A 20,676-nucleotide genomic window follows, 5' to 3' on the forward strand; every position below is an offset into this window, starting at 1 on the left:
AATAGTATAGTAATACTGAAGATAATGGCAATGATGATAATGATAATAAAGATTATACTAGCAATACTAACAATAATAATAATAATAATAATAATAATAATAATAATAATGAGAGATAGCAACAGAACTTGGAATAAACAAGTGATACACTATACAACTGCACATCACCACTGAGAGATCCCAGTCCATTCCTGAACAACTATCTGTCCCCTTCCCCAGGTTTTTACACACTTTTTACACACTGGATATGATGTTCTACAGTGTGGAATATCCCTTTGGCCAGTTTGTGTTACCTGTCCTGGCCATGCTCTCTCCCAGCTTTTTGGGCAGCTCCTCCCTGGCATTGAATGAAACACTGAAAAGTCCTGGACTTGGGGAGAGGACTATGCAGCAACAGCTAAATCAGCAGGGTGTCAACAACATTGTTTTCATCCTGAATACAAAACACACAGTGCTGTGTACCAGCTACTATGAAGAAAATTGCATCTGCCCCAGTCAAAACGAGCACAGTCTGGTTTGTGAAAAACACAAATTGAATGAAAAAAGTTCACACTAGAGCTATGAAGGCCACCAGAGGTCTTCTACATTTTTTTTTTTCTACTCTGAACATATGGGAAAATATATTTCTGATATGTTTTGTTTTATTTAGTTTGTGGGGTTTTTCCTAATGGGAAGGGGCAATTACTGGAAAACTACCTATAGTCAAAAAACTGGAAATTTTCAGGTAGGCAAAAATCAAAATTAGAATGTTTCATGTTGCACTGTATTTTGCTTGCTGAGAAGCTTAAATTATATCAGTATTGGCAGATGGCTATCAGAGTAGTCACAGGAGGGATTACCTGTATTTAGCAGACTGAAAATTATAAGGATTGCACCTTACAAGAGCAACTAAACAAAAATTAGAAATGTACTTTCAAGCCCAGGAACTAATGCTTGGTGAAAACCACACCAAAAAGCTCTTCAAGCAAAAGCTTTACAATGAAAGATGTTAGACAGTTCTTGTTTCTTTACTTAAAACATTTTTTCCAACTTTTCCTCTGAGATGCAGTTCTCAGCTTTCTTTTCTGGTGAACATTTGTCAGACTCTTCCTAGGCAACACTGCATTAAGCCTAGAATGAAGATCAGCTGAGCTTTCATCTTTTCCGCTGTAAATATTTTCTCAATTTTACTCATTTTCTTTTCTCCCCTCCCTTCCTCCTATTACCCCTCCTTTTCCTTCTCTTCATAACCAGTAACTGCAAGGTATGCACAGGTGTAGGATGGATGAGCTATGCACCTGCACATATACAGAGAATTTGTCTAGTATGACTTTTTAAACATCTTTTCTGCTATATATAGCCATTATCAACTAAAACAATGCACAACCCAAACTACATAATAGAAGAGTAATCTTTCCAGTGCCCAAGGATGAAAACCACATGTACAGCTCCAGTCTAACCATGCAGTTTTTACTTTAACCAGTACCCAAACCAGCACTTATCAAAAACTTTATTTTCACTGCTAGTATGTCTTGCATCATGCTACTGGTTAGACAGTCTCTCTCTAAAGATTGGCATAAGACACAAACACAAGAATTCTAAAAGAACCCATGCACAAAGATTTTTTTAAATTTCTTTTGAGAAGGGCAAATTGTATTCCAATACAGTAGCCACAGAGATATCCAAAACATTACTGTTTTCCCCCCCCAAGACTTCAGAAAGCAGTCTTGTTTTCAGATGTTCTCTGAGGAATATCATCATGCAAACAGTAGCACCAAGTAACCACTCTGTTATTTATACTTCTTAAGCATAGGCTAAAGAGGTCAAAATTTCCAATTTGCATCATAGAAAGATGCAAACTTTCACTAAGAAAATACAGTGATGTAAAATAATTTATACAAGGCTTTTGAGAATATTAGTGTAAGGTCAAAAAGTACAATAGAGGGATTACAGCTACCAAGAAGAAAATACTTAGTCAGGTCTCTCAGTTTCTATGGATGTATTTGCATAAAACTGTAGCTTAAAACAACATATTGGAACCAAACGTTGGTGCAATGTTAGCACAATGTGTCAGGGAAGTGAAAACGAAAAACAAGAATCTGACTTGGCTGGGGACACCCATTAGAATAGATCCAAGGATCTATGATCAAGTACAGATCCTCTTTCCATCCAAAATTCCTACGTTTGTTTTGCATCACTCCAATTCAGTACTTTTAAACTGTGTCAAGGCAGAGGTTGTAAGAGAACATTATGGATGACTCTAGGTAAGATTTGACTCCTTTTATCCTCTACAGCTTGTCAACACTACTCAAACTCTACTCCAGGCCTTGGAGCTTTCTGGTGGATTCCCTTTGTTGAGATGCCAGGGTCTCTCCAAGCTGCACCCTCCTCAGCAAGACAGGGAGGAAGGGTGGGACACAGATAAAATGAAAAAAAAAAACAAACTATGGGTCAGGTAAATACAGTTTAATAAAGCAAAGGACAAGTTTGCATGTGGAAGAAAAAGGAAAAGACTTGTGGTCTACTTCCCATGAGCAGGTGATGCCCAGTCACTTCCCAAGCAGCAGGACTTGAGTATGTGTAGCATTTGCTCCACAGGACAACCATCATAACAACTAATGTGTCCCTTTCATCCTCTTTGTCTTAGATTTTATATCTGAGCAGACAGGATATATTATGGAATATTCCTTGGGTCAGCTTGGGTTAGTTGTCTGGCCATCTTCCCTCCTAAGATCTTGCTCACTCCCAGTCAGAAAACTCCAGCTGCTATAGAGAAAAAGTCACAATAATATAATGTACTGCATTAAAAGGAAGGCAATGGATACCTTGACCAATATATGACCAGAAGGCCATGGCAGCTGTACTGAAGCTGAGCAGTTATGGACAGATGCATTCTGCATTTCTCACATCTCATCATTTGTAACAACCTCAGTTTTTATATGATGAATAACCTTGGTAATTTTTAGAAGAACAAGTGACATCTTGAGTAAATTAAACACTGTAAGGCAAGCTTAGTGATATTGTGACTCAGGAAGACACAACATACTCTCTGTCATGAGTCAGTGCTTCAGTACGAGTACACTGAGCTAGAACCTCCAACTGGGATAATTTTTCTGCTGGACTGAGCAGGGAAGAATGATTTTGCATTGCTCAGCAAAATCTACAGCTTCATCACAATGCTCTAAATTACACTTGGCAGGCTAGAGAAGTTGTTCAAACAATGGAGGCTGCCTGAAATGTGGTCTGGGCTTATATTTTGATTACTTTCCAATATGCAAGGGTTTCTTTTAGCAAGAGGTTCCTCTCAGGAAATAGATTTAATTTCTGTATACTCAGCAAGACCATAGCTAATAATAACAGGAGGGAGCTATCTGCTTTTATTTGCATAAGGTAACTCCAAATAATGGTCTGATAAGGAGGTGAAAGCAGCACTGGTTTATGACTGAATCAAACAGTGATGTGGAGCTTTCAAAGAGGCATGACACAGCTGACATCTCACTGACTTGGCAGTTGCCACAGGCTCTCCTATATTTTTTGGAAAATCCCTGAAACTTCCTTTTTTTTTTTTTTTTAAATCTATTTGCAAACAAACAACATGCTGAACCTATGTTAACCTATGTTTGTCAAATTACATGGACTGCATCAAATTTTAAAATGAAGTTTGATTTTCCTAATTCGAGTTGCAGTACAGTATTATAAAACATTCAAATCTCAAATTAGAGAAAATCTTAGAGTGTATTTGTTACAAACTGGAAATCTCAAATGAGACAATTTAAAATTTTTAAATGCTTTTTATATATGTACATGCATATATGTACATGCATATATGTAATTTCCTCATCTCTTTCCATAAAAAAAAGCTGTGACAACTTGGTCCAAAAGACAAGTAATTGGATTCAAAAATCTGACTGCATTGGAACAAGGAGGTGCATGATGATTGCAGAAGTTTTCAAAAAAATCTTGTCATTGTGGAGGAACTATATTCTATGAAGAAAAAAAGTTTTCTAATATTAGTGGGTTTCAGTCCTGAGAAATTACCTACTGTGTAAAGCAACTCTGAAATTTAAGGTGACAGACGGAACAATTGCAAATATTACACTTCTTTCTGCATTATATGTATCTGAAGCTATTTAAATGTCAGTTCTTGTTTTTTCTAGTCCTGAAAAAAATCTTTTTTGCAATTTACACAGTGAATTTGCTAAAAATAAGTAGGTTTTCTACCAGCCAGACAAGACATTTAGGAAAGCTAAGAAAATGTCAGATAAAAGAAATTAGAAACTGAACAAAATGTACTAGCATTTTAAAAGATTTCTCAGTTTTGAGGTTTTTTTTAACCTAAACAACACAGTGTTCACTGAACTTCTACCATAAGCTCATGTTGGTGCTGTTACTGATAAGCAAAGAATACTAATACAAATAAATGTTCTTGCTGATAAGCAAGGGTTTTTTAAAACCTTGTCTCAATTCTTACCATCAATGCAGCCACAGAACCTCTGTCCCTGGATGTTATCAGAGGATTTTGCAATGTGTAGTTATGTGTGTTGGGGTTTCCACAGTGCCTTTTTTTCCCTCTTCAAAGCAGACACATCTCAGTACTGTGTGTTCAGGACACAGCACAGGGCGGAAACTTGTGGGTGTTTGTGCTCTGGAGGAAGCACCAGTTTTCTTTCACAAAACCAGCCTCAAACACCCAACTTGTGAGCCTGCAGAGTGCAGAGGCTGCACCCCACCTGTTTCAGCCTGAGTGCTCCTGGCCCCAGACCTTTGTCAAGGGGGTTTTCCAAGGCTGGGCTTTGCCAGTCACACTGCAGGCTTGGAGCTAAGGTGCTTCTTGCAGCTGTGTGTGCAGAGATGTGAAACAGCCCCTGTGCAAACACAGCACCTGTCCAGCTGGAGCTACAAGTTCACTTCTGTGTGCCTTCACAAAAAGTCCTGTTCTCTGTGTGACGTGCAAGTTCTTCAAAAACATGCAGTCATGATGTTCTGCGTGCTGTTTCCCACGTTTTATATCTTCCTCCATGGTAAGAACCTTACAAGTTTAGGAGTGAAAATGTTGAAAAATTTCTGGTACAATTTGCCCTATTTACTTAAGAGAGTGAGTATGTGAGAACTCAAATCAGAGGGGAAAAAGTCACCCTAAAATTTCAGCAAAACGACTGAGAAAGATTGCATATACCTAAGGAATTATTTTGAAACAGAAAATGAAAGGGGAGTGCTTTCCCTGTAGCTCCATCTAAAGAATTGCAAAATGATGTTACTCTTTCTTGTGTTTAATCACTTTTCCTCGAAAAGAAATGGGGATTTTCTCTGGAACACCATCTGCTCATGGGTCAAGTTAGGCAAACCTCAGAGGAGTCATAATAGCTGCCCCAAAGAATTCTGTGCAGCTGTGAAGCAAGTCACACCCTTGTACAGGTATATTTTGAAATGTCTGCAATCAAATATTATTGCCTCAAGCTGAACAAAGTTAGACTGATTGTTTTGATTCAGTGTTGCACTCTGCCTCAGTCACCTCACCAGGATGATGGGAAAATGAACAATTCAAGAAATCTCTTAGTGCCCATACAATTGTTGTGGAGGTTGTTTGGTATGAAGTAAATGGAAATCTGCATTTGTGTTCGATTAATTTAAATTAGTTATGTCTCATGCAGCTTAACTCAAAGATAGGTCCTAATGTTTTATTTCATATATAATTCCACATTAAGAAAATAATTACTTTCCTTATATTTTGCATTAAGTTTCAAGTGAAATGCAAAAGTTTTAATAATGGTTCTCCCAGATTTTATAGAATGGAAATGTGGCATCAACCCTTTGGCATTATTTAGTTTCCTTTTCATTTCTTTTGTCTCTGCAGCAAAAGAAAGAGGAAGAAGAATGAGGGAAAGAGGAGAAGGAGGGTAAAAGGTAATGAAAATGCAGTTAGACTGTTTTGGTTAAGAAATGTAGGCTCAGAAAAAGCAGAATTAGAATTTCCAGAAATTAAGTCAAGGCTTGCCCATTCTTGTTTACATTTGGACAGATTGTCTCGATAATTTTTGGAAAGCCAAGTCTACATCCATGGGAATTACTGCTGGAAATTTGATCCTATCATCTTTACTGACGTGTCAAAATTTATTATGGGTGGCACCATACTCATTAACGGAGGTACCACGAGTAAATACCAATGAGAGAAAAATCCTGTCTTCCATGAACAAAGAATGTTGTTTTGGAGCAGCAAAGAACAGAATCTTCAGAAGATTCAGTCTGAGTCAATGTGTGCAACAACAGCCTTGTCAATAAACCAGACCTATTGCATAATAAAGCAAAAAAACAATTTCCTTGTTGCTCTCTCCTGCTGCTATTATTATAGAGCTAAACAGTTGGAAAAAGGGGGAAATGAAAATGAATGAAACAATGAAAAATGAAAATGAAGAAGCAATGCTTTTCTACAATGAGAACCCAAAACCTCATCTGTTGTTGTTTTTATTGTGCTTCAGTCTTCTCCTTCTCTGAACAATTTCATACCTAATTTTTAAACTTCTTCTTTGTCTTTGTTTTAGTCTTCATCTTTTCCTGTTTTTCTTCCTACTGTGAGAGTTAATACTAAGGAAACACAGTTACCAGAGAAGAAGAAAGGATCCAGCATAAGCACTGCATAAATACAGCTGAGACTTCTGAGGCACTGGAAGCTCTGGAGCTCCCAGGCAGCTCATTCCAGATGTCCCAGAAGACTTGGAGCCTTCAGTGTTTGACCAAGAAACTCAGCTCAGGAAACCTGCTTGAAGTCTCTTGCAGCAAGCTTCTTGCTAACACTGCAATTTTAAAATTACATAAGGATCTATATGTCTGATTTCAGTGAATTATCTTGCTCCTGTTTAAATCCAAGGCTTCCTCCTCATGTGTATGAGTCATTGAAACTACAATCTATTGTTGTGGCTTTTTTTTCTGTTTTGTACTACTTTATACTTGTTAGTCTCTCCAATTAAAAAAAAACAAAAACAAAAAAAAAGTTTCCCTAGTACTGTCTTTTAAGGCAAACATTCTTATCTTACTTTTCCTATGCATTCTCTAAATCCAGTTTTAATACAAATCTAGCTGAAAAAGAAGACACTTCCATGTGCACACTGTCAAATATAAATGAAGCTAATGTTCACAGTCCTGCTCTTTGGCAAGAAGAATATCTGCAAAATATGTTTTTTCAGTTGTACTTTTTTTTAAGCCATACGGACAATTAAATGGAATACTAATAACAGAAACCAGTCTGCTAAGGCTGAATTTCTTTTACTTTCATGTATCTTACCCAGGTCAGTGAGATACATCTTTATTTATTAGGGCTTTTACACTGGGCAGACAAGAGTTTGCCTTCTCAAGTACAACTCATTGCACTAAATACACTAAATCTTCCTTCATGGAACTAAAATCTGAGCACAAAATCGAGTTGTTGTAGAACATTCCTGTGGTGAAATTAAAACTACAAAGAAAAAACAACCAAACCCCCCCCCCAACCAACCAAACAAAAATCCTGTTAATTTTTTCCCTTCCTTTTTAGAAAGATCAAATACAAGGAGGTATATACATGGACTCAATTTGCCATTATTAATGGGGTAGTCAGAATTAATGGCTGGTACTGATCTCATTTTTGTTTATTTTAGAATTTCTCAATTTATTCTGGCATATCAGATGTAGGTTTTTCTAATTTGGTGGAAAATAGATAAACTGAGAACAATTTGGTTTAGTAGCAGTAGGCTGTATCTTACTGATTAAAGATGACAAAGTAGGAAAGATGAAATTTGTAGTTACTTGTACAACCTTGAAAGGAAATATGAAACTTCTAAAAACCACCAGTGACAGGAATGCAAGCATTCATCCTTTGATAACTCCTGTCATAATACTACAGGGGCTTCAGGAAAGTACCTGGAGTTTTTTTTTTTTTGGGCACAAAAATCCCTTCATCTGAATCTGTTTGAAGGATCAGGCCTCACTAAGTGGGTGCAACTTCCACATATAACAAGCTTTCTGTTTAACTCTTCATCATGACAGCATTATACCATGATTTGAAAGAAATTAACCATCTCATAATTATTGGAAATGTTATAATAACAAATATTTTTCTCTATTCATGTTTCAAAATTCCATCAGTCAAAGCAGCAATAATTTACCTTTCTTTATTGTAGTTCTCTAAAAGCACAGTACAGTGATTATGTCTGATTGATGTGTTAAGATTTGTTTATCATTAACAAGAAATATTTCCCAAGATATGAAAGACATTCAATACTCCACCACTGTCACCAACAACTTCCCCTCCACTGAAAACTTATATTGGTAATGAGAGATAAGTAAAAGGTAATTAAAGCAATCCTATTTAGAAGTGAGATATTTTTAAAAAAATCCTTATCAGTTGATAGGACATCAGTCAGCTTACCTGGAAACACAGGAAAAGTTTAGAAAATAAAGCACAAGTACAGGATACAAAAAAGGTCAAACTTTGTACTTTATTAACCTATTCTGTAGACTTTTCCCTACATATATGTGTGTATATATGTATATGTATGTGTATGTATATGTGTGCATGCATATATATGTATAAGAATGTCTGTAGTGAGGTGCTGTGTCAACATAATAGAAGTAGCTCTGGTTCATCAGAAACATTTATCCTGCAGCAGCACAGAGCTCAGGATGGTTTAATTTACTATGCAGAAAAGGACAAAGCAGCAAATGGTGAGAAATCAGCTGTGAAAACTCCAGGCTTTTTGCCCCCCAAAGTCAGCTGAGTGGTTCATGAAGCACTTGGCTTTCCCTACAGATAGTCAAGCATCATTCTATGCTGAGGTCTAGCAAAAGGAGTTTGCAGCTTTTAAACCCTAGGTGATGTGCCAGTGAACTGAGGGGAAAGGAGGTGGAAAAACTGGAATAGGAAAAAGAAGATGTTGAAACAGGGCCATGCAGGAAGACACTTCCAAGTCCATGCAGAATATAAAACCAGGCATTAGAGGATGGGAATTCCTCATCCATCCATCATACAAACCTCTTCCTCTCACTATGTCTTGAGTACTATTAAAATCTCTGAATTCTTTTTGTAGCAATTCTTAGCTATTTTCTTACCTATTCTTGCTTGTAAAAGTCTGGTGATTCAAATGTTGTTCATGACTGAATTCAGCACTTTTTAAGTAATATGGAAAAGGAGACATGAGACTTAATCCAAATGCTTGGACAGAAATTAGTTCACTCAAGCTAAAATATTCTTGTTACTGGTCCTTGCTTTAAAGAAAGCAGATCTCCATTTTAGGGAACAGCAAGTAAGCCAGGGATCTGCTCCTGGGATGCATGCCAACACAGACAGTCATACAACAGGGTGAGACCCAAAGCAGTACCCAGTGTATTTTTCTGACTGGGTTAAGGGTAAGTGCACCAGACTGACAGACACTCAGCTAGAAAGAAATCACAGCACAAAGTGCTCGTGACACATTGCAAAGGGACTGGTCCCAACCATTTTCTATGGAGTTTCTTATCCCAATAATGTTAACAATGGCTCTTCTCTGGTTTCAGTTAATTTCTTCTCAGTAGATGGTACAAGTGCTGTGTTTGGGATTGGAATGAGAATGGTGTTGATAAGACACTAATGTTTTGGGTTTTTGCTAGTCGTATTTACCCTAAGTGAGAAGGTAGGCAAAATAAACTGGAAGGGAACATGGCTGGGACAGGGGACCTGAACAGACCTAAGGGGTATTTCCACACCACAAAACTTCATGGTCAGTAAATAACATGGAAAGTGCAGTCACTCTGGGTCCAGGAAGGGGTGTTTGGCATCAACCAGCTGGTGGAGACAAATTACATTGTGCCTGGCTTTAAAAAGAAAATAATTGCTATTATTCGAATTATTACGATTATTATTATTTTCAATTATTGTTGTATTTTCAATTAGTAAGCATTTTTTTATTTCAATATACAAATCTCACTTTGATTCTCCTCCCCATTCAACTGGGATGGAGGAGGAGGAGAGGAGGAGGTGAGACATGGTGTTTCATGTCCATCTGTTCCCTGAGCCATCCCTGTGAGTGAGATTCAGAAAAACTGCAGTGTGAGTAACAAGAAGAGCTGTAACTCTTAATCACAGCACAAAATTTCTCAGTTTCCAGCTTTCTTTAGCTTTGTTTCCCTATCCCACAGATGTGGCTCTATAGTTACAGATGCAGTGATTTCCTGCAAAAAAAACCCCTTTGCTTTGACTTGACCTGTAGAGGACATATAAGTATTTTGGTTTTTTGTTTTTTTTTTAGAAAGGAATGTTACTGGAAAATCTTTTTCATTATTTGTCATAGATATTTCATGACAATGATATTAAGAAGATATTTGAGAACGTTAAGCTTAATTCTTTTTTGTGCTATGAGTAAATATTAATATGAATCCAAGTGCATGGATAGATAAATTTAAAATATTGTAGTGGCACATATCTTCTTCTGTACTCTGTTTGCCACATGTGATTTTAAAGAGGAAAATGAATGTGTAACAGGGATTCTCCTGACAAAGGAGATCATTCTTGCCTTGGGCAAATACAGGATCCTGCTAAAAGAGAAACACTTCTAAAAACTGGAGAGATTAACAGAGGGAAAAGAGCAATTAAAAGACAGCTAAGCCTTAGACAGAATAACAGAATTAATTAGGTTGGAAAAGAACTCTGAGATCATTTAGTCCAACCTATGACCAAATACCTCATCAACTAGACTATGGCACAAAGTGCCACACCCAACTTTGCCTTAAACACCTCCAGGTGACTTCACTACACCCCTGGACAGGCCAGTCCAATATCTAGTCACTCTTTCTGTGAAGAAATTCCCCTGCTGCAGCTTGACATTACGTCCTCTTGTCCTGTCACTGGTTGTGTGGGAGACTGATTCCACAATTGTACAATCTCCTTTCAGGGAGGCTTCCTCTGAGACTCCTTTTCTCCAGGCTTAGCCCCTCCTCACAGGACTTGTGCTCCAGACCCTTCCCCAGCTCTGCTGCCCTTCTCTGGACACACTCAAGCACCTCAATGTCCTTCCTAAACTGAGGGGTCCAAATCTGAAGCCAGCACTGGAGCAGTGCCCAGTTCTGGAGGATGATCCCTGCTCTGGTCCTGCTGGCCACAGATTTCTGACCCAGGCACGATGCCCTTGGCCTTCTGGGCAGCCTGGGCACAGCTCAGCTGCTGTTCACCCACCTTCTGACAGGAGCCCCAGGCACGTCCTGCTGAGCCACTTTCAAGCCACTCTGTCCCCAGCCTGCAGCTCTGCATGGGGCTGTTGTAGCTGAAACGAAGGATCCAGAACTTGTCCTTGCTGAATCTCATTCCATTGGTGCTGGCCAATAAACCCTCCCTATCCAGGTGCCTCTGCAGAGCTTTCCTGCCCTCCACAAGATCAACATTCCCATTCAACTTGCTGTCATCCACAAATTTGCTAACAGTAGACTAAATCCTCTCATCCAGATTATCAAAAAAGATAATTAAATAGGACTTAGCCAAAACTGATGCCTGAGAAAAGAAGAACAAAAAAACTCAAATTTTCTGGGATCTAGAGAAAATTATAAAGTTGCCTGCATTGAAAAAACAAAAAGTATGATACAGCATGACAAAAATCATGCTTGAAATACAGCATTTGCAAAGATACATCAGACAGGGAGATATCTGCTTACAAACCTTTAAAATCTTATTCCGTGAAGTATAATAGTACCAAATTTTCAAAAGTTACTGTTTTAGCTTATACTCTAACAAATAAAGCCCTTTGGCCTTCTTATGTGAATTTGATTTCAAGAAGGTCTAGTCAGACACAAAACTTAAAGCAGCAACAAGAGCAGCTCCTGAGCTTATAAAAAAAACCATGTAAGTAAGAGATTTAAAGTACCCAAGTATTTAAAAAGTCAAGCTCCCCTTTTAGAAAGAAAGAAATTCAGAAAATCAGAATTTTTTTTATCAAATAAAGAAAATCTTTCAGTTATGGTTCTGAAAAGTTTTATCTTAGCAAAAAGTTAAAGAGAGTGGTGTTTTTTTGTAACAAATCTCTTAAAGTACAAAGACAGTTCACCGACTACAGTAGATGAAACAGAAACAGAAAAACATAAGAGGGTAAATTCAAACTGTAGATATTGACAAAGAGATGTATAGCACAATGGAAAGATGAGAAAGATAAATCTGAGTAATTACATAAAATGCTCTCTCCAGTTTATTCCTGGTCACTTGTGACTCTCTAACACTTACAGAACAAAGATGCAAGTAAAAGAACTAACATAGAGATCTTCAACAGTAAAATAGCTTTCTAATTTCTCTTGTAGCACTGAAATTTCAAGACTGTTGGAAGTTGGTAAACCACACCCATCTGCAGGATTTGCCCTAACTCATCTGTTTCTGAGATCAGAACCCACACGTATTTAATGATGAGTATCAGCTTTTGTTCACAAACACGAGTTTAAAGGTTAATTATACTACAATCACTGAACTTGTACCCAAGTGATTGCCCAGAACTCTAAAAGATGTTATAAGATACCCTGTACTACTCTAAAATTGTCCAGAATCAGCATCTTTTCTAGTCTTACTCAAAGAGACTTCAACCTCTGCAGCTGAGCAATGGGAGAAGCAGCAGAGGTGTGGAAGAGCCCTTCTGTGTCAGTTAGGTCTTTCAGTTATCACTGAACTCCAACCTTAAAAAAAAATTGCTTCTTGGTGGCATTTAGACAGAAAAATTTACCAGTGCTAAAAAAGAAAAAAAAAATCTCACATAGTTCCAAAGAGAGAAAACTGTTCATACCATAAATAAATACTGCTAATTATTACAGTTATCAAGAGTACACTACTGGTTTATACTGTGACATAGGAGTCACAGTATAAAATACAGGCATTTTTGTGTAGAATTTGTCATATCTGGAGGGAAACTCTCTCCTAATACTTCTTCGAAGCACAAAAATCAACACACCTGAACCCATTTTTTGGTCAGTGCAAGTACAAAATGAACTTCTCTAAACATAGCTATACTATTGACTATTTGTTGACTATTAATTGTGCCCATGGCATATTGGTTAAGAACAAAACAGTTGGTCAGACACCACAGTAATGCAAATATGGATTGCCCAGAGTAAGTTTAGAAGAGAGTTAGGATAACAGGCCTCACTGCTTTTATTACTTTGAGAAGTCTGCCAGCTCTCACATGTGAGCATTTCTTACCAGCACACTATTGTTCTCAAACAGCTTCTGAGGCTGATTCTGAATCACTATGTAATGAGTTTGGATTTGGAAATATCCTTGTCACTTTTTCCACTAGTGCATTCCAGTTTGGAGAAAACAAACCAAGTGCTGTAGTTCAATCTGTCCCCTTTTCTACATTCTGTCTTTCAAAGTCCTCTAGTATTAAACAAGAGCAAGTTTTACAGCACCATTCAAATCAGGAATTAGTATTTATTTATTCTATATTATGCTATAATTCTTGCAGATATCTCTTACAGTGTTCACACAGACTGAGATGGAATAAGCTGCACATTCACTAAGGAATGATTTCTGGCATTTTTTTTACTGTAATAGAATGCTGGAAAAGTTTTATATTTAATTTGGGCAATGGGTTGAACTGAGTAATTTTACTCTACTTAATAATATTATCAGAATGTAAGGTTTTTCCATGTTTTTCAAAGAATGAGACATTGAACATTGAAAGAAAACAACTGGGAAACTATTTCACTAGATAATGATACCATCAACACACAGTTTGGCTGCAGTAGGAGAACTTGATTATGTTGCACACATTCCTTGTGTTTACTATGCACAAAGAAGCATTTCACCATAAAGAAAAAGACACATTCTGTGAAAAAATATTGCTGTGTATGGCATGGTATAAATCTATGGAGCACCCCCTTATATAACATGAACATCAGCAATGGTCTGCTGCTGTGGACCTCAGTTATATTTCTGAGCTGAGTTGGTGGCTGTGAATGGGACTAAACTTTAATTTCTGGTACAAATGTAACTCATTTACATCAAAATCAGGTATCCCTGCTTACCATGCACAGTACAGATACACACACAGATATTTATATACAAATAATATTTATAGGGCCGTGTGTGTGTGTTGCATGTACTTAAACATCAGTATGAAATTCAGGTATCTACTTGTCATAGGAATTCTCTTTGTGTGACAAAAACCCACAACACTAAATTTTGTTCTCTTATAATGGAATGATGCACACTCTATCTTCCTCTTCTGTTAAAGACAGATGAATGTTCTCCTGCTATGAGTTTACTCTGAAAATAACCTCATACAATATTTTCATAAAAAGAATTGTACATTCATTTGTTTTAAAAAGAAGATACGTGTTTAGTCTCTTCTGCACATGAAGTATGGAAATATGATACAAAATCAGTAAGTATATTATCAGTATATTATCAGTAAGTATATATCCTACAAGGCCTATTATCACAGATTAAGTTTGCCAGAAAAGGGGTCAGAGGAAAAAAAAAAGGTAGGAAAGAGCAAAAATATTTATCTATGTATCTCCACTTAAATGCAACTGCTTCTATGAAGATATACTGTTTTAAATGAGATGGTTTTCTGTGCTTATATATGGCTTTGAAAGGGCTGTGATAATTGTCAACAATACAGCAATTCTCAAATTTGGAGCAATTTGGAATATAACATAGTCATTATTACAAGAGAAATAATTCAGGAAAAATATTTAATATGATAATGTAGTAATAATTCTTAGCAAAGCATATATTTAATAACACAAGAGAAGGGGAGGTTAAGGCTTGATTTGGTGTTGAGGTTTTTTATCATAGGAATTAAATTGAAGAAAATCATGCTCTTTCCCTCAATCTGCAGCAGAAGCCATTTCTGTTCTTTAGCCTGGAATTGCACATTCTCAGAAAAAAAATTAAATAATTCAGTCACTAAGCAGACATGCTTGAGCCAGCTCTGCCAGAAAGAGAAACTGGAGTAAAGCCCAACTGCACAGAAAGTGCAGTGCTGCATATGGGTGACACACTTGCCTTGTCTCCACCAAATGAGGAGTCCCCTGACCATTTCTTCACTTGTCTGTGGACATACCCCCCTTCTCTACACGGAATAAAATTATGTACAAACCAAAACAGAAATGCTTTTCAAGGTAGTTCATGCATTTTTAAGGAAACACTTACAGATCACCGTAGACAAGGCCATAAATCTGCGCTGTGCTGTGATGGTAAATTCCTCTCAGGATAATTAGAAGAAGGATAACAACAAAAGCTGGAAGCCCCCAGCTCAAAAGGAAGTAAAGCAGATAGCGTCTCTCCGTGTGCTCATCATTCATCACAAGGACATACCAGAAATTAACAGCCTGAAGAATAATGCACAAAAACAATCAGTAGACTTGCTGGTGATAAACTGTGCCAAAAATCAAATCACTCAGGTCACAATGCAGCAAATTTCTGCCCCAGTACATGTGTATGTATATAAACACTATTTAATGATGATACTTTGTCCTCTTTTCTTTTCCTTAAGTAACGAAAAGGCATTATAAAAGCAATATGCTTATTTATATAACTATTTCAAAATAGACTAACATAGAGGAAGAGACACTCCATTTAGTAGAGAACACTATTTTTGTGATATAACAATAGCTTTTTGGCACAAAAGTCACTTTTTTCTCTAGATATTCATACCTTCACACAGAAGACTGGCATGGTGTATTTCTAGATTTTATCTGTATTTAATATTCTTATATTACTGCTCAGCTGTATGTATCTTGTAGGAAACACACTCAGCTCCTTCTATGGTTCTGTGCTGGGCTCAGCAGTACAAGACCAACATGGAGCAAGCCCAGCAATGGTTCATGAAGATGATTGAGGAAAGGAAATCTCCCAGGAGGGGAGGCTGGGAGAGCAGTGGCTGTTCAGCCTGGAAATAAGATGCTCAGGGGGATCATATCCACATGTATAAACATTTGACAGGAGGCAGGAATGAAGAGGGAGACAGACTCTGCTCAGTGATGCCTAGTGATGGGGCAAGAGGCAATGGGCCCAAACTAACACAGAAGTTATGTTAGCTCCATCTGCATACAAGAAAAAGCTTTTTTACTGTAGGGTGGCCAAACACTGGGCCAAGATGCCCAGAAGGCTGTGGACTACTTAGAGAACCTAAACCAAACTGACCATGGTCCTGGGCAACCTGCCCCAGCTATTTGAGGTAAAGTGTTGCAGTGGACAGTCCTGAGGTGCCACTAAAATTTCAACACTTCTATGATTTTGTGTAATATACACTTAAGAGTTTGAGAAAAAAACTGCAGATACATGGACATAAATTCACAAGCATCCCTAAAACAATCTGTGTTCTTATGATCAACTCACCATCAAATAGCATAATTTGGTTTAAGACCATATATTAATCAAAATAGTGCAATACCTGAAAGAAACCTCATTAAAGAACTGGTAGTATGAAAAAGGAAACCCTCCTAGTTAAAACAAAATGCTCATTGTTTTGCTTAGATTTTTGTGTTTTCTTCAAGATGTACATAGTAGAAACACTCATGTGTGAGCATTTTTTTAATGCATATCTACACACTACTGTCTTAATAAACACCTAAACTACTGATAAGAAAAATACTTTTTAAAAAACTTTTCTTTACTTTCTCCACTTCAAAATTGTTATACCACCTACTATATTATTATTTTGGTCTTTTATATGGGGTGAAAAAGGGATTAATTGTCTTTTTCTGCATATAAGGTATCTAATTTGAGCTTGAACCTTTAAGAGTGTCTTGTCACTCAACAGAGACTCATTAATCCTAAGCCATAATCATCTCTCTCCATGGTCTAGACAAGTGTTTAATCTAATAATGTTGATTTGCATGCTTCATTTTCAGCCATCCACGGTAAAGACAAGTAAAAGTTCATATACTGTGACAATGCAATATGATTATTTTATTTTATTCTTTTTTGCACATTTCCCTCAGCCAAGGACTTGCCTACTCCTGTATTCAGGAACACTTACTCTTCACATTCAAGTACTTAATTAGTTGTTTCTGGACTGCTCATATAGGTCTCATTAGTTAACTATAATTTTACAATTTTTAAAATATGATTTATATGGCATGATTATGCAATACTCATTGATAATAATGCACATTTCATGCTAACAACTTGTTCACAAAGGTTAGTAAATGTTTGAAATGCTTTTCTAGAGAATGAGATTTCATAGCTCTGTCCAGTGTACATAATTATATTAATTGTACAAAAATTATGTCTTTTTTTGGTTTTCATTTGGTGATTGATGTTACATGAACAAAGGAAAAGTTCATTTTCCTTAAAAGATCAGGTAAATCCCACCATGTAATTGCAACTATCCTGTGTAGGTTGAAAGAACAAGGAAAAACTATCAACTCCATTGCTGGACATGCATAGGAAGAAAATATTATACAGATGAAAATGGTATTTGGACAAAAATATACAGCTTGTGGAAAGATTTGGTTGTTCCTTTTTGTGGGATTGAAAGTCATTCAAAAGTCTGTTTGTCACTTTATGTCAATAAACACACTTTTTATATTACCCTCCTGGCTAGGCTGTGCCTCACTGTAAGCACTTCCAGAGAGCAAAATCCTTTAACTGTATATGTCATTACACTCAGGGACTGCTGGTTTTGCTAATTCTGACCATGTGGTGAACCTTGTTCTCATCACCCTGCTGGAGTGGCTTTCTATGAAACCATGCCTCATGTTCCTGATCTCTGCTTAGCAATATTTGGATACCTTATCTCACCTATCACAGCATAACACTTAACACCAATGCTGCTCTAAAGGTGTGAGTGAGACGGGATTTTTCACATTTTCTGCACAGACACATTGAGTATTTTGATAATTACTAGTTCTTATCTTCAACCCCTTTTGATGCTTCAAAATGTAATTAATTAAATTAAATAATACAGGAGCTAATTTTAGCAAATCCTTTCCTGTTGTCATCCTGCAACAATTACCAGTTCAAAAGAAGAATAAAATGTACAGTCCATTTTCTAGCTGGTCAGATAGAAGAACAAATGGGCAAGTTGGGATTCATTCTGTTATAGAATGCAAAATAAATTTTTATTCACATAACACTCTGATAAGACAATGTGAACTTCAGTAAAAGTTATTATTTTTTTTTTTAAATGACGTAATAAATGGAAATTACATTCCCAAAACTGGGAAACATTTATTTGTTTTTTAAATTATTCATTCATTCATTTATCTTTAGTGATAATCACAGAATTTTAGAATTTTTTTGCTGGATGGGGCCATCTAGTTCCACATGTCCCAGCATGGGATATTTGCCACTGGACCAGTGTCATGGTACCAGCCAGAACAGGGTTAATTTTTGCAGTAGTCATGGCTGGAGCAAGGCTGGGAGCAAGAGAGCAGTGCATGGATTCAGCAGGAACACTAAATTGGAGAGTATCATCACTGAATGAGGACATAGAAGTTGTTCTAAGGCTCATCTTCAAACTGCCATTGAACACTTCCAAGGATGAAGCAGCCAAACTTCTTTGGGCAACCTGTTCCAGTGCCTCACCATCTGTGATATTCTGCAGATAGCTGGCAAACAGGTGCAAAATTATTTAAAGCCTTTTCCAATTCAGCAGGAAAACTTTATTTTCCTTCTTTCTTCTTTTTATGAATACCTGCAGAGGTCATTTAATAATAATTGTATGCTTTCATATAATTACTTTTTTTGAAGCTGTTAAGCAGTCCATGAATTATTCTTAAAATAAAAAGCATCAGACTCACTTTAAGATCAGTAAACAACTTACAAGTCTGACACAAATTTATAGAAATTTATAGTGCCATTAAATCAATGTAGGAGAAAGATTTAGGTATGGGTGATAGCAAGTTCATTACTTTTCTTCTGGTTTGCTTATTGAATTGACACTTTCACTACTAATTTAACTCACTCTAGCAATAGCTAAATAAAGCATAATCATAATTTTTCCATAATTTCACTGTGTGTCACAACTAGCAACTGAAAACTACAGATTTTTATTTTTTTTTTTTTACCTGAATAGACAGCTTTCAGTTTTTTCTATAACTTACTTTTTGCAACTCCTTAGAAAATACCAAGAGAAGAAACTTTTTTTCCTTGTCATGCTGGAAGACACTCTTAGGGTGTGCATTCAAAATGCATTTGAAAACACAGGTTTATGCTGTCCAGTTGTACAAAGGGACAGTTGCCAGGATGAAGACCTCTGCATGTCAGACATTAATATAAAGCAAATATTTCAGACCTGTGAAGAGCCATTTGCACCTTGCTTACTCCTTTTCTTCTGCAGTTAAGAAAGCCTCATCCTTTAAAAAACTGGGTAATGCTATCAACTTCCTGTGATTTACAAATTCTCTTTATAAAAAGCAAGAAACAAGACCATACAATGAAAAAGGGAGAGAAACAGACAAGCAAGGATGATTTGATGGAATCTTTGCCCTGATGCTGAAAATGGACCAGGTGACCTTGGAGATCTTTTCCATTCTTACATTTCAGTTAATGTATTAGCAGTAGCCACATTCATAGCAGAAATACTGACATTGAATATGTCTACAAATACAAGAAGCTTAAAAGAGAGCAAGAATTAAAACATGAAGCTCTAGATAAATTGTTTTGTAAAGAGCATTGATGTAAGACAAAATGTTAAGCACAATTACTAAACCTACCACTATGCAGAAGATGGAAAGATTACCAAAAAAAACCAAAAACCAAAAAACAAAACAAAACAAAAGAAAAAAAAAAAAAAAAAAAAAAAACCAAAAAAACAAACACAAACCAAACCAAACCAAACCAAAAAAAAAAACCCAAAAAAAGCCAACAACAACAACAAAAAAAAAACCAGTAAGGAAGTTATCCTAGAATCTAGAAAGTGAAGATTTTTGATCTGGACCACAGAAATGAATCTGTACATCTCCGTCTGTACTGTTAAATCTGTGGTTTTTTACAGAGTGTTGTGGCCTGGAAATGTTGCTCCACCACCTTTTGTTCACTAAAAATCACCTGGATTTTATGGATGTTTCAGTTCCACATAGCTGCACAGTGCTTGTACTTGATTATCACAGTCACCCATTTCTGTACCCTGAAATCAAGGTAGTCACTTGCAGGTTTGTAGGATGTAAGTCAATGATCAAACATTGCACTAAGCTATGGAGCCTCTCAGAGGGGAGAGTATCTGCACAAAGGGCACAGAATGTGCTCCTGCATTTCTGTTCTTCTCCAGACATAAGTATTTAAGTCCCATTTAAGTATAAATACATTATTAATTCTGCTTTTCAGATAAATTCATGTGTTTAAAGTAGACTATGCTGAAAAGTACGAACATTAATTTCCCAGACCTCTAAGTCTGCCATTCAAACAGCAATAGCATCCAGACTTCCCAAATCAGTCTTGTTTTCCCTTAGATCCACAAGCTCTTCTAGAGTTGTCATGGGGACCAGTTCATGCAGAGAGATATCCTCAGCACTCCTTCCTGTGCCCTGATATATCTTACTCACTCCATAATTAGATATATAAATTCATGACTTATTCCCAGCCAAAAGGAGCAAGCCATAGCTGAGGACTAGGTTGATCAATATTTCAGATTATTTCTTTCATTTTGGGTATTTTAAAGTTCAGGAATCATTCTCAGCTGAAGACCTGTACCTACAAAAATGAGAATTGTCTTTTTTCTGAGTTTTACTCCTGGCAGGTCATTACACAGCAGTCTGATGGATTCCCTC

At 36.8% G+C, this 20,676-nt stretch overlaps 1 protein-coding gene across 1 annotated transcript in view; it reads right to left on the reverse strand.

Moving 5' to 3' along the window:
• Positions 1-20,676, reverse strand: part of ADGRV1 (adhesion G protein-coupled receptor V1) — a 237,134-nt gene that overhangs the window by 30,915 nt on the left and 185,543 nt on the right. The window contains exon 86 of the mRNA XM_079331426.1: positions 15,113-15,291. Within this exon, the coding sequence (XP_079187552.1) occupies positions 15,113-15,291 (179 nt within the window). The remainder of the gene's footprint in view (positions 1-15,112; positions 15,292-20,676) is intronic.

Source organism: Erithacus rubecula (genome assembly GCF_903797595.1).
Source record: "Erithacus rubecula genome assembly, contig: SUPER_Z_unloc_3, whole genome shotgun sequence".
Taxonomy (NCBI): Eukaryota; Metazoa; Chordata; class Aves; order Passeriformes; family Muscicapidae; genus Erithacus; species Erithacus rubecula.